This window comes from Opisthorchis viverrini (assembly GCF_000715545.1).
Source record: "Opisthorchis viverrini unplaced genomic scaffold opera_v5_569, whole genome shotgun sequence".
Classification (NCBI taxonomy): domain Eukaryota; kingdom Metazoa; phylum Platyhelminthes; class Trematoda; order Opisthorchiida; family Opisthorchiidae; genus Opisthorchis; species Opisthorchis viverrini.
The window spans coordinates 5,018-19,745 of record NW_008752232.1 but is presented as its reverse complement, the minus strand read 5'-3'; the positions used below and the strand labels follow the sequence as shown (position 1 = coordinate 19,745).

General features: G+C 48.2%; 1 protein-coding gene across 1 annotated transcript; it reads right to left on the bottom strand.

Annotated features, from left to right (window-relative positions):
• Positions 1–10,227: 10,227 nt before the first annotated feature.
• T265_11747 (hypothetical protein) lies at positions 10,228–12,767 on the bottom strand (the record flags this gene model as incomplete). Its single annotated transcript, XM_009178492.1, has 9 exons — positions 10,228–10,383; positions 10,417–10,548; positions 10,580–10,700; positions 10,735–10,776; positions 12,039–12,172; positions 12,206–12,337; positions 12,369–12,489; positions 12,528–12,565; positions 12,604–12,767. 9 exons carry the CDS (start codon positions 12,706–12,708, stop codon positions 10,228–10,230), a joined length of 981 nt encoding a protein of 326 aa, XP_009176756.1.
• Positions 12,768–14,728: the final 1,961 nt, after the last annotated feature.

The window sequence follows — 14,728 nt, the reverse complement described above, 5'->3', positions numbered from 1 at the left end:
CGTGCCGGGATTTGAACCCCGGATATCTGACATGCGAGGCGACCGTGTAACCACTACTCCACCCACACATGTTGGGTTCATCCGAATTTTCACGTCCGAACAGACGAACGTGTTCACGTTTGAGGGATGTGATTGGTGTGCCCGACGCATCGAACGACGACCCATTAACTATCCTGGTTGTGACGATCGATTGACCCGCCAATCAGGACTTCCCAGTCAAGTAGCGCGGCACACGCTTGAAACCCACTGGGCAGATTTTTGGTTACAATTTTGGGGTTTTGCGGGACAGGTATTTTTGTTATGGGTCGTCGTTCGATGAGTCGGGCACACCAGTCACATCGCTAAAGTGTGAACACGTTCGCCTTTTCAGACGTCCTAATTCAGATGCGTCCACCGTGCGTGGGTGGAGTAGTGGTTACACGGTCGCCTCGCATGCCAGATGTCCGGGGTTCAAATCCCGACACGACCATTGGAAATGCACTGCTGATGAGCTCTAATAAGAGCGAAACTCGAGTACAGTGCTTCCCTCTGGTGTAGACTCACCGGAATAATTACGCCAGAACAGGAACACGGCCGTTCAAACGAGAGTGGCGTGGCTACGAGCAAAAATGATGGTAACCGTTTAACTGCGGTACTCTTTCGGTGCGATGTCATGCCCCCCCCCCTCCCGAGGGAAACACGAGGGCTGAGGTATTGCCAGGTTGTCCAAGCCTTGAGAGGAACAGTCGAAATGCTGGGATTGGGTTCGATCTTGGAATCTTTCGATCAGCAACTTCGCACTCAACCACTGACTTATCTCGAGCTCGATATCTACTGGAGGCTATGGAGGTGCCTTACAAAATGCTCACTAGAGGTACCGGTGCTTGACTACATCAAGTTCTATTGCAAATCGAAGCTGCCGAATTGGGTGATCACACGCACTCGGGGCTGTTTCTGCGACAGGTAAGGATCGACACTGGTAAACTCCTTGAAGCAATCTGTGTAGGGTTGCGTAACCTGGCTGTCGTTCAGTCCTCATGTCTCTGGGTTGCATTGCAACTATGCCCCCAGAGAGCGTCAAAGCTGAAATTATACTTACTACACACAACTTAGAAAGTTGAGTATTGCGTGAAAAGTCGAAGAAAGTGAACCTCACCATGGTATTGAGTATTGCGTGAAAAGTCGAAGAAAGTAAATCTCACTGTTAGTGCAGCTGTGACCCACTCAGTCATGGTGAGAGTGTGTGTGTGACATCCGCGGTCTCTCATACAGGGCTGGTCAACGTTGCGGGGTGTGACTGACAATCACCTGGTCCTCCAGGTTGATAGTAGGAACATGTAAGTCGAAATAATGTTTGAAAAACTGCAACGCATCGGCATTGAATCCTCTCTCAGGCCACAACCTTGCAGTCAAGCTTTAGAGTCAAGGTCGAGGACACCAATCGTCCACCTGTCTATGGTCCCAGCACCTTGGCTCACCCAGCCCACACATAACTATGACTGCCACAACTAACTATACTGCTGTCATTTCAGCCGGGTCGCTTTACTTGCGGCATACAGCAAGTCACGAAGAGACTAGGCCTTACAGCAGTGTGACGGCTTGTGTACCTCCGCGATCCACTGAGCTATACTGAGTGACCAAGCGACACTCATACAGTTTCATGCCAGATTGGTCAATGGTTAGAAGTCCGACCAATGTGATCCTTTGGATCACCAGGATGGGGGTGGAACATGTGTGGCGACTCGTTCTGTGAAAAGTGAAATGCGCTTGTACTTCCTGTCGAAAATCGTTGTTTTATGGACAGATTTTTGAGCAAAAGGCTTTCGTTGAGGGAACACCTTGGTGGTATCAAAGCCCACGAACAACCGTGAATTGCATGGATGCAAATGAACTCATACCACGCAGGCGGTCACGTGGTGCCGTCAGCCGGGAAGCATCACTTGTTGCATTAAAACGAGGCGGGTAAGCGAAAACGCGCCAGTACTGACGCCTCTTTTTTCTCCTCCACACACTCACTTCCCCCCTCTACCCACTCACTAGTGGCTCTCTCCTTGTAGGCCCATCATTTAGGACTGATCATCATCCATCGGTCTTGCAAGCAATATCTGCGCGTTCACCGGCGCTGACATCCTCAGGCTGTCCGAACTCAATCTTCAGTCATCGAAGCCCTGCCTGCTTTCAGTGCTCGCGCTCTGAAGCAATCAGGACAACAAGCTGCTCTTGCTCTCACACTAGACTCACGTGACATTCATGTGTTGTGTATCAGGAACAAGGATTCAAGATAAAACCACAGTAGTTGAGCTAACCGCCACATCACTCTCCACTCACAGTCACTCAACACGCCACATCAATTTATTAATTTATCAGCTATAAACCATGTACCATGGGCACCTTGATTGCTGCTGCGAGTCTTAATCACCGGAAAACGGGAGAGTGTGGGACATACATACAAGCCTTGGAGGCGATTGTACACCTGGTTAATTCGGGAGCTGGGTAGCTGCGCATTGAAGGCGATAGTTTTGATGCAGGAACGCCACTAACTGCACGACTGCGCTACTTCTGCCAATGTCATTAACCATTGATTTGAGTACCGGGGTCCTCATCTAGGGAGGCGGCAGTTGCCTACTCAACTAAGTTTACTGGCTACCGTTTTCATACTTCGTTGCCAGGTCATACACTGTCCACCTCTCGGTCGCCTCCACTTAGCACAGGGGAGCTATGTGAAGCAGACGGTCTTCTGGCAACCAGCGCAGCCTATGAAGCGTGAGTAATTCATCTGTCGCGGGATAGTTACTTCCTAGAACTATCTGACGTTCCTCAGTATTGCCATTGCAGACCTGATCAATGCTCCGGAGACACCGACGTTCAAACACTGACATCTTCCGTATGTCCTCTGCCCGTAGGGGCCACGTTTTTGGTCCATAAAGCAGTAAAGATTGCACCACCGCAGTGTAAACTCTGCCGTTGACAGACAAACTCACGTCACGTCGGCGTCATTAGTGTCGGTTGGTGCGATAAATGATCTCATCTCCAGCCAGTCCACTGGAACTTATACACCTGCCCAGGTACCTACCACATCATCTGCAGCACTTTACGCCTTGCAGGTGTAAAGCGCATGCCAAACCGTACGGTAGTTATTTAGGTTATCTAAAATCATCTGCATTTGGGAAGGATCTGAACCAAAAGCAATATCGACTCCCGACGTTTTGGATGCACACGGAGGATCTTTAAGCAGCACATCAATAACATGGGGAAAACAGGAAAGAGAACAGCCTTGTCTTACGCTGGTGGCAGCTTCACGTATAATCGTGCGCGTCCACGAGAACTCGCATGCGGTGGCCTCACAGGGGATATAAATTTGGAAGCACTTTCGATCACCAGACACTGCCAAAGTTTCTGACGACCCACAGAATCGGAAGCAGCTTACAAATCAAGAAAAACGACCAACGTGGGACGTTTGGACGAGTGGCGTGGTTCACGGCAAGGTGAAAGTAAGGTCTCAAGGTAAAGATATGATTGATGCATCCTCGACCAGGGCCAAACCCGCCTTGATTCTCATGAATCTGTCTCTTCTGCACAAAATAATGCCAGAGAGCACCTTAGATGTGATGGATACCAGACTGATACCAAGATGGTTTTCACACGACGCTCTTAAACCCTATTCAAGACTGGGATGACGGTCGAAGAGCTCAATTTGGCTGGCATACTGTTTTCGTTCCGAATCTTCCGCAGTATGGTTGTCAGAATATACATCAGAGACTCACCACCATCTTTGAAAGGCGCTAAGTGCAGAAAAACCGGGTTAGGTGCCTTATCGTGTCCCAGGATTTACACCTACCGCTGGATTTCGAGTGCTGATGGAGGGTTGGTGTCAATGTTCTATCCTGGTTCGTTGAGTTCTTTCAACGGTTGTACTGAAGACCAGCTGAACTGTTCTTTGAAGTGCTCAGCCCACAGCTAAAACGATTGGTGGAGTGAACTGCCGTTTTTCTCCTTCGCCCGCAATATCTCGCTGACACTTGTCTTATTTTCACCGGTTAATCAGTTTGGTTGAAACAGGGCGCGGCTGTTGCCTGCAGCGAAGGCTTCATCTCCTGAGCCATCCAAATCCATCAGTTTTCCGTCATTCAAGCTCCTGATTATCCGGGGCTTGAGGGATCTGCGTGCGCCATCAGTCGCTAGTTGCTAGCATAGACTTTCTGGCCGCAATAAGATAGGCTGATCTCGGCGATATCCAGGGAACAGACGGTGATCTGCACACACCTGAAGAAGCCGCTCCCCATTATCCATATGCCTAGCATCGACTCTAAATCTACCACCTAACTGTGCATTTTCCGGAATCAGTCGTCCAACTTGGGTAGTTGTCACCCGCCATGATTACTATATCCGTCGTTCTCGCCGACCGAAGCAGTCGTGACAGATCTTGGTAAAACTCATTCTTCTCAGTCTCAGAACTGCTATAAGTTGGGATGTATGGTGGCACAAACAAACACCGTTTACTGCATCGACCTGCGTTAATCTTAATTGAGACAGACAACCACACAGCGCAAAGGCGATTGTTTACTGGTTACATGTTCCACTTTCACGTTGTCCGGCGATCGCAACCGTGGAGCCACTGTGCCTATGGCACACAGTTTATAGCTGATAAATTGATCGAAATTGGTCCGGTCCAGTAAGGCACTTTCAGCCTAGGGGCTAAGTGCAACTCCCACACCGTATATACAACGAGCCATTGAGTCAGGATCCCCGGACACCTGAAGAGTGAAATGTGGAACATCCGAGTTCGTCCTAAGCGGCTTGAGGTGCACGACCGAAGTGCGCCTTTTATGCGTATAAGACACAACATTCATCGATAGAGAAGGGAAGCAACGTTTCAGTAAGGGATACTTCTTCCCCAATTCGACAAAGTGGACCGTATCTTTTGAGAATAGTGAATGGCTATACTGCTCCATTTTCCTGAGCATCGATAGAGAAGGGAAGCAACGTTTCAGCAAGGGATACTTCCCCAATTCGACATAAAGTGGACCGTATCTTTTGAGAATAGTAAATGGTTATACTGCTCCATTTTCCTGACCGACGTTTGAGACACTGAACAGTGGCTAGGGGGTTGGCTGATGGGTTGATTGCACTGCATTGTACGATGGTTAGGGAGTGTAAGAAAAGGCCGATGAGCAGAGAGCTGCGAGGCTAAATGATACATCCCGGTCACCCAGGCCGAAGGGGGTTCAGTTGAGGTACCCTACCTTGAGCCTTTGACTCAAGGTGCCTTCGAACAACAAAGCAGTAGGATGACGTAGAGCTCGGGGTTCCTGCCCTTGGTCTCTGACTCAAAAGTCTGACAGCCGAGAGAGCGGTTTTTAGGACTTTTTGGAAGGGCGAGAGGTCTACCCGGAACTGATGACTCAATGGTCTGACCTGCTAGGCTGCAGGAGGTTGGCAAGCCCGAGGGCGCAGGGAGTAGGGCTTCACTCTCACCCTGACACGGTTGCGCACCGCAGATGCCTTTTAAGCAACACCGGACGCTTTGGCTTTAAAAGCATTTCAACCGTATTGAATAATGCGCCGGCGGTCATGGTCAACTGCTAAGCAACAGGAGTGTGCGGCTTTCGGGACCGACCTTTTCTAACACGTCATCCCTCAGAGACAGGCAGCATCTCAGCTTCCATGAATATGCACATGCTGGTCACCTGGAGGAAACACTTGACTGCCTTCACTCTACCGCGGAGAACAGTGACCGTGGCGGCTTTTGATTGGGATGGTGTCCTCCAACGGCAGGTCGTTCACGAATCCAAATGGATCACATCCTTACCAGCTAACAATGACGGCGGATCAATCAGTGACTACTACCGGTTTTGGAATTATGATCACGAGCTCTTCAGGATCGCGTAAAGAGCGCACAACTTCCTTGGCAACTTAGTTGGTGACAAACGCCGAAGTAAGACGAACTTCTCAGAATCGCTTTCGAGACTCTCTTCCCAATGCCCCGTCGTCTGTTGTCAATATGCCCTGGAACAAAATAATCATATTTATGTACAACGCTGGAGGCTTCAGTTTTGTTTCTACCAGGTCAGAAAAAGAACAGGAGCACCGCTTAAATCTCAGAGGAGTGTCCAAACCTATTCTGAACATAATTCAGCTAAAGAATCATCAGATCCAAGCCCATCTAAATTTGGTGGACAGGAAAGGATAGGCAAATGGAAGAAGCACAGAAAGCCGAGAGATTGTTTCGAATGATACGCGCGACCGAACCCTGGAGACCGACGGTGAGACAGGCACTATCATTTGCAGTGAGGCACCTGTGTGGATTTCCAAGGCGCGCCAGAATCGATTGACAGGACTGCCCTCCCGAACACGCCCGAAACATCAGTGGCAACACTGATGTTCCTGTCCTTGATGATGATGATGATGAGCTTTCCCAAAGCAGCACCACCATCAGAGACACCTACATCGGTGTTGATACTTTGCTGTCATACAACCACAACGTTTGTCTAATTATATTTAAAGCTCTACAGTGAAAAATGGGTGGTATCGGTGTTTGGGGCGCTCACACATCCAAGCGCTCAAGCTGTAAACTGACAGCACGGACGCCACGGACAACGAGTAGCCTCAATTTTTTGCAGCGTCTCCAGACAAGCACAGGGGTCACGAGAACTATCTTGGAAGGTGGATCGCACCCTTCTGTCAAGTTCTACCTCACAGTTTCCACCAGTCTGAAGAAGGCACGGAGAATGGAACTCGTCTCGGTAGACGGTGCTTCGGTATGCGTAGCACATGACAGAGCCATCATAGTCGGTGGTGCTGGATGTTCTTTGACCAACTGAAGTACCTGTCGTTTCTAATTGCCTACTTACTAACACGCTGACGCCATCCTAAACCAGACACGCTTTTGAGGCATCGGTGGTCGAAAACCTGAGGACGCCTCACATCATTGTCTGCAGAGGCCATATTTCGCTACCATACAGCAATACGGTCCTTACTATAGCCTGGCACACACAACTGTTGATAACCAGTGATATGCCTTTTCTACGCCATAAGTGAGGCAAATAAGCAAATCTCATTCTAGCCTTTGAGATTTGCACACTGACCTCATCAGACGCATTTCAGTCAGAGCTAATACGACTACCGAGGTATGTAAAATTCTTCACAACCTCCACTGATTTTCCTTAATTTGTGAGGGGTACCACCATAGAGCGCAATTATGAAGCATGACTTCATACTTTGAAGGTTGCAGGCGCATGCCGAAAAGTGACACGATGATGGCCAGTTTATCCAACGGAGCTCGTGCTGCATCCTGGTCTTCAAAGGTGAGAACGCTGTCGCCTGCGTACTCCAGATCGACAGTGCCGTCACTAGCGACAACTCGAGAACCGGGGTTTTGAAGACTTTCCAGCGTTGAACAGGAGTGGAGAAAAGGGACTTCCATGTCGGACAACACTTTTTGTAGAGAAGCCTTTAGAGGACCTTAGAGTTCTTAGAGCTTTTAGTTTTACTTGACGTATCTGGTTTGTGCTTGGTGGGTTTGTGGTCACGACTGATGGGGCACTTTCGCCGGTGCGTACGAGTGTTTAGGGTCAGTTAGAATGAACCTCAATTGTCCCTTCAACCGACCAGACACTCGTGTAGGTTCGTTAATTGCGTTTCATGGGTGTCGCAGATCCTCCCGCTGACATGAACTTTCGAGGCTGATCGGTCACCCATATCTGCTCCATTCCCCTCGGTGGTGATATTGACTTCAAATTCCTAGACGGCGGGTGTTTGACATTTCATCATCATCCGTCCAAGCTTCGATAGCCTCATTGATTTTGCCAATATCCACCGTTTCTTGCCTAAAGGCTCTACAGCCTGTGTTATCAACGCGTTGTATGGCATTTCAGATGCTTCACACTGGATCCTTGAGGCGGAAAGACGTGTCGTGCTAGTGCATTCGCGCGCACATTCTGGAATGTCCAGCTATTCTGACCTCGCTACATCGACCCACCAGGGTCGATGTGGTCCATCACAGAAACGCACGGATAGCTTACCACAGAGGAACAGGAGCAGAGTACGCGTAAGTGCACAGCCTCCTACGACCCAACCTGTGGCGATGTGGTCGAACTGTGTCTACGTGTTAGTAGTAGGTGTCCCCATTATGCCCGGTTGGAGACGCCGCAATACACGGCTTCAAATCGACCTCCATAGTTCTTGTTGTTGATTTACATCAAGACTGCCTGCAGGTGTTGGCACCTCGGAATGATTGTGTTAAACAAGCATTAAGTCCCTTCATTTATTTTTACTCATTTCTTCAGAAAAAGGCTTTCAAACAAATTATGGTCGTACGGTGGCAATCCATCAGTGCTCAAAATTGGTGATGTGCTGCCGACGGTTGCAAGATGTTTCATCTAGTCCAGAAAGTTTAGGCTGGCCAGAGTGGACGGTCAGAACAGACTCATGCGTCATCCACTACTGTCATTCCACAGAACATCATGGCCATGCAGCCTGCTAAACTGCGCTTCTTGTGTTGGCGACCGACCACAAAAGGGTTAAGGTCCCCAACCAGGACTCTCATACCTATTTTGACATGCGTCGGACTACGCAATAGTGCAGTCCAACGGGGCTGCAATCAGTTGGTGCGAAGATGCCGAACGAGCATTATTTATTGTTTGTGTCATAGAGGAAACTGTCAATCAGGCGACACAGAGCCTGCTGTCGATCGGTTGCTACTCGAGTGGGGCTGTCTCACCTTGTTGACTAAGGACTATTCCACACCTGAAGCTAGAGTAACGCAGGTGATAGATAGCCTTCGAATAAGACGGATTCAGATAAAGCAATCATCTGGAGACATAATCGTGTTGCAGAAGAAACAAGCATCAGGAGGATTTCCGACGTAATGGCTTTTCACCCGATTTATGTGCGAAGTCACTGAAAGAAGTCAGTTTGAGAGCGATTGTGGGCAGCAACAGGGAGTCGCATCCTTTCGCTGACCAGCTTTTAGAAAGAGCAGGCGCGTTTGGTGGCAAATCTTCCCCAGGAGGGTTCAGACCGTTAGGTTGACTTCAGGTTGGAATGTCCTTGTAGGCTTCGCTGCGGGTTGTAGAACGTGCGCACCAGAAGAGTGTACTGTCATTTGTGAGTGGGTCAGGCGGCCCACAATGATGCTCTCAGGGTAACCGGAACTCTTGTATAAGGATCCGTCCACGAGGCAATGGGGCAACGCGAGGAGTCACGCTGTGATTCTGGGAGCGTGTGGGATGTGACAGTGGTTTATTCACTTAGTCGACGAGGCCAGGCATCTTAGGAGCCCCCCCGATTGTCTGTGAGAACCACAGGTTGGCAGTTGCCCATCAAAGCCCCGTACGCTATCAACATGCTAGTTGAAGTTAGGGTTTGGTCAAAGCCCACTGACGGACAAATGGTGGTCCGTCAACCGACGTCCGCTTTTCTGATTAAAGCTCCATTTGAAGATGACGACGGAACCTGACATTTTCAGCAGATTACGTGAATGGTGTTTTTTTAACGTGGATTGGCCAGGATGAACCAGCATTTGTAACACGCACCTCAAGAATATCAAAGGGATTTCCAGCCACGCATTGTTTGGTACACGTGAGCCTTCGAATTCTTGCCATCGGCGGATTCTCTCTGGATTCGTTCATGGACGAAACACACATGTTTACTACGAAGGCTGTCAGTTCTGGGATTGGACGAATGGTACGGCAGGGAAACCGGATGAATTAACCACAAATGTCCCACAGGACTAAGCGCGTCCTGTTTGGGGTTGGAACAGGCAGCCAAACCCAAAAACACCCACAGATGGGCTCACCTTAGCAGGTTCACTTCAAAAACGACATAGTTGAAGCGTTTCGTCTGACCACTGGATTAAAGCCTAGGGTTGATCGACAGTTTGCAGCACACAAGCACTCCAGTCAGTGAAGGTCTAGACGCGTCCAGAGGATCCACGATATTTCGTGTTCTGCTGAGGACAGATGATTAGAGTCCAGCTTGCAAGAAATAGCTCACATGCCGAGTGGGTGGTAACGCCTCGTTGTGACGCGGCCAAAAAACGCTCCATCATCGGTCGGTGCTCCTACCTACAGCACCAACGATCAACTCCATCTGTCCCTGGAAATTCTGGAACTCGAAGCCTCGCGCCCATATGGTCTCAAAACATATAGGGAGGTGGACAAAGAAGGCTAAGGATAAATACCCCATATGGATTATCATCACCTCAGCGTAAAACCTAATTTGAATAATAAATTCTTTGCAAACCGTCATTCACAACTCAAATTTCACCCACCTGGCCTTATCCTCCATAAAGACGCCCTCTTTTTCCAGCTGCATGAAAAGTTCGCCTCCGGCTAGGAATTCCAGTACTAAGTACAATTTTCCTGGTGTTTGAAACGCGTAATGCAGCTGCACTAAAAAAGGATGCTGCCAAGGAGTAAACAAAACCAGAACACGAACCTTAATCATTTCCAGGATATTTCGTTCGCTTTTGGTATGTGCCGTGTCCTTGGCGTTAGTAACGATGGACGCCTTCTTTAGAACTTTCATCGCATATGTCTGGCCAGTATCAATTTTGCGAGCAAGGAAAACCTGTACGAAATACACAAGACCAAACAACTACCTTTCCATATCCACCTTTCCCGAGAACTTTCAAAAGCTGAAAATCGTAAGGCCGAACTTTTGGCTGTCCAGGATTGACCGTTTCCTCACATATTTCAACGGTCTCGATATCTCCATTTAGCCTAAGTACATAGAAGTGTAGGAGTGTCGCACTACTTACTCATCTGGCCTAAGCGGCCCATGCTCAAGAAATTCGGCCTGACATTTATTACACGAAAATTTCAAGTCTAACCCACCTCAACGCCAGCTGCATGTTGGTGAAAATCATCAGAAACCTCCTCCCCTTCCTCGAAACTCGAAGATTCCGGCATATCAAGTTGAAATACATCGGCAGTTGTCATTTTTCCGCACCAAAATCCAATCACATTTCACATTCGAAGTTGCCGCGGATGAAGCGAAGCCATCCAATATAACAAAACAGTGAACCAGTGCAATCAACTGATTCACGGNGCATCTTAGGAGCCCCCCCCCCCCGATTGTCTGTGAGAACCACAGGTTGGCAGTTGCCCATCAAAGCCCCGTACGCTATCAACATGCTAGTTGAAGTTAGGGTTTGGTCAAAGCCCACTGACGGACAAATGGTGGTCCGTCAACCGACGTCCGCTTTTCTGATTAAAGCTCCATTTGAAGATGACGACGGAACCTGACATTTTCAGCAGATTACGTGAATGGTGTTTTTTTAACGTGGATTGGCCAGGATGAACCAGCATTTGTAACACGCACCTCAAGAATATCAAAGGGATTTCCAGCCACGCATTGTTTGGTACACGTGAGCCTTCGAATTCTTGCCATCGGCGGATTCTCTCTGGATTCGTTCATGGACGAAACACACATGTTTACTACGAAGGCTGTCAGTTCTGGGATTGGACGAATGGTACGGCAGGGAAACCGGATGAATTAACCACAAATGGCCCAGAGGACTAAGCGTGTCCTGTTTGGGGTTGGAACAGGCAGCCAAACCCAAAAACATCCACAGATGGGTTCACCTTAGCAGGTTCATTTCAAAAACGACATAGTTGAAGCGTTTCGTCTAACCACTGGATTAAAGTCTAGGGTTGATCGACAGTTTGCAGCACACAAGCACTCCAGTCAGTGAAGGTCTAGACGCGTCCAGAGGATCCACGATATTTCGTGTTCTGCTGAGGACAGATGATTAGAGTCCAGCTTGCAAGAAATAGCTCACATGCCGAGTGGGTGGTAACGCCTCGTTGTGACGCGGCCAAAAAACGCTCCATCATCGGTCGGTGCTCCTACCTACAGCACCAACGATCAACTCCATCTGTCCCTGGAAATTCTGGAACTCGAAGCCTCGCGCCCATATGGTCTCAAAACATATAGGGAGGTGGACAAAGAAGGCTAAGGATAAATACCCCATATGGATTATCATCACCTCAGCGTAAAACCTAATTTGAATAATAAATTCTTTGCAAACCGTCATTCACAACTCAAATTTCACCCACCTGGCCTTATCCTCCATAAAGACGCCCTCTTTTTCCAGCTGCATGAAAAGTTCGCCTCCGGCTAGGAATTCCAGTACTAAGTACAATTTTCCTGGTGTTTGAAACGCGTAATGCAGCTGCACTAAAAAAGGATGCTGCCAAGGAGTAAACAAAACCAGAACACGAACCTTAATCATTTCCAGGATATTTCGTTCGCTTTTGGTATGTGCCGTATCCTTGGCGTTAGTAACGATGGACGCCTTCTTTAGAACTTTCATCGCATATGTCTGGCCAGTATCAATTTTGCGAGCAAGGAAAACCTGTACGAAATACACAAGACCAAACAACTACCTTTCCATATCCACCTTTCCCGAGAACTTTCAAAAGCTGAAAATCGTAAGGCCGAACTTTTGGCTGTCCAGGATTGACCGTTTCCTCACATATTTCAACGGTCTCGATATCTCCATTTAGCCTAAGTACATAGAAGTGTAGGAGTGTCGCACTACTTACTCATCTGGCCTAAGCGGCCCATGCTCAAGAAATTCGGCCTGACATTTATTACACGAAAATTTCAAGTCTAACCCACCTCAACGCCAGCTGCATGTTGGTGAAAATCATCAGAAACCTCCTCCCCTTCCTCGAAACTCGAAGATTCCGGCATATCAAGTTGAAATACATCGGCAGTTGTCATTTTTCCGCACCAAAATCCAATCACATTTCACATTCGAAGTTGCCGCGGATGAAGCGAAGCCATCCAATATAACAAAACAGTGAACCAGTGCAATCAACTGATTCACGGGTTGATACACATGATCGAGACACTCACCGAACCAACCTGGGTTGGGTTTCTTCCTTTTGCCCAGCGGCTTCTGTTAACCTGAAAGCCACAACCGAAAAAAAGGTGCAGCATAACAGCTCTTTGAGTACTCAACGTTGCGCGGTAATCTTGCTAGCGCGACGACTCAATTAAAAGGGCGTCCAAAGCAGAACCTTTAGTAAATTCCAATGCATAGTAACACCGAAGACGGGTGGATCGACCCTAATTTCACTCCGAACGTTTTGTCTAATAAGAACATTTTTCCCATGGTGTCCCGCATGACTTGCGTCTGGGGAGCATTAGGACGTGCGGGACTCAGTAGAATGCCTTTTAGAGGTCGAAAAACGGCATCTGTAATAAGTCTTTTGTTCTAAGCATGTTGGTTACGCAAGAATGGGTCGGAAGAAATCCGTGCTGAACTGGGGATATTACGTTGTTGGTGGTGGGGCTCTGTGCTTACATACGGCCCTGCCCATATTGATTGTCCTCTTTGACACCACTCCTACTCCATTTTGCGATGCACCGTGGATCCAAATCCCGGTTCGGATTCTTCCCTTCCCAGCGGGGTCGACCGTAGCCCCTCGAGTCCCCCTGAAGATAAACAATTCCTCATACCCAACCTTGAGCAACTCCCCTGCAGCTACAACTTCCCACACCTCCTGCAGTTAGGCGATTTCAGCGTCTCCTGGATGGAGCATTAGCGCGTCGAATCAAGGGGACTTTTCGCAGCGGCGCTGACGGAATTCGTTCGGCAGAGCGCTAAGACTCACAATGTTGTTGCACCTACCAGATACTGCGTAGGCCAACTACCATCCCCCCTGGAGTACGTCATCACCAACGAAAGGCAATTAGTTGATCGGGTGGAACATAGCAACCACGATGTGCTGACCTTTGCTTTCATCTCCTGTTGGGCCAGGAATCCTTGACCTAAAACGTGGTTTGGAAACTCTGCCGTTCAGCCTTCTCAGGAATACGCATCGTTCTTGAACAGGTTAAACTGGGACCTTATTCAGTGGAGGACGGTATGCTACCAATTAGTTGGGGATAAATATTATCATGTAGGACCGTTGTCCAGAAATTTTACGAGGCTGACGCGATGTTCGACTCAAATAAACCAGCATGTAGCCGCAGGCTGCTTAAAAGGATTCGGCGTCTTCTGGAAAAGAGGTCTCAACACTTTCCAGAAAATTGACTACAGGAGACAGAAGATGTGCTGGCAATTCGTAAAATGCCGAATCGCTGTAAATCAGAAATCCGCCAATGGAACATAGGAGAACAAGGTACTATTCTGGACCTCGCTCAGAAGAACATAAGTGTTCTGTTCAAATACATAAGACATCGCCACGGAAAAAGTCCTGTTGGCCTTTGCCCGAAACTATATGGTTTTCGAAGTTGTGACTTTAACGGGGAGTAATTCTGATCTCTGGTGATTTGCACCTTTATTTAGATTCCATTATAACAAACGTATTTTGTCAATTGCATGGTCGTTTTTTGTTTGAGTTCGAAAAACTACAAACTACAAAATTATACAGTTTCACGCAATACAAACGTGATCACGTGCTTCGAATCTCTTCTGATTTCGGTCGCGCTTACAGCGGTCATCCGCGGGTCTCATGCGCTAACTATGGTATCAAAACATTTCAGAATATCTTCAAACATTTTTATATGTGGGAAATGTCCAGAAGAAGATCCCTGGACATCCATGAGTGGATTATTGTTTATTCGCTGGCATGGGCCAACGACAAAACTTTAACCGCTTTATCACTGAATACTCAATCAGGCGATATTATTATTATTATTATTTCATTGCCACACACTCATGGTAGAGTAACTTATTGGGTAGTCGGACCCCTACATCCAGTCGCACCTTCCGGTGAACTGCTGGCCGCGGCAT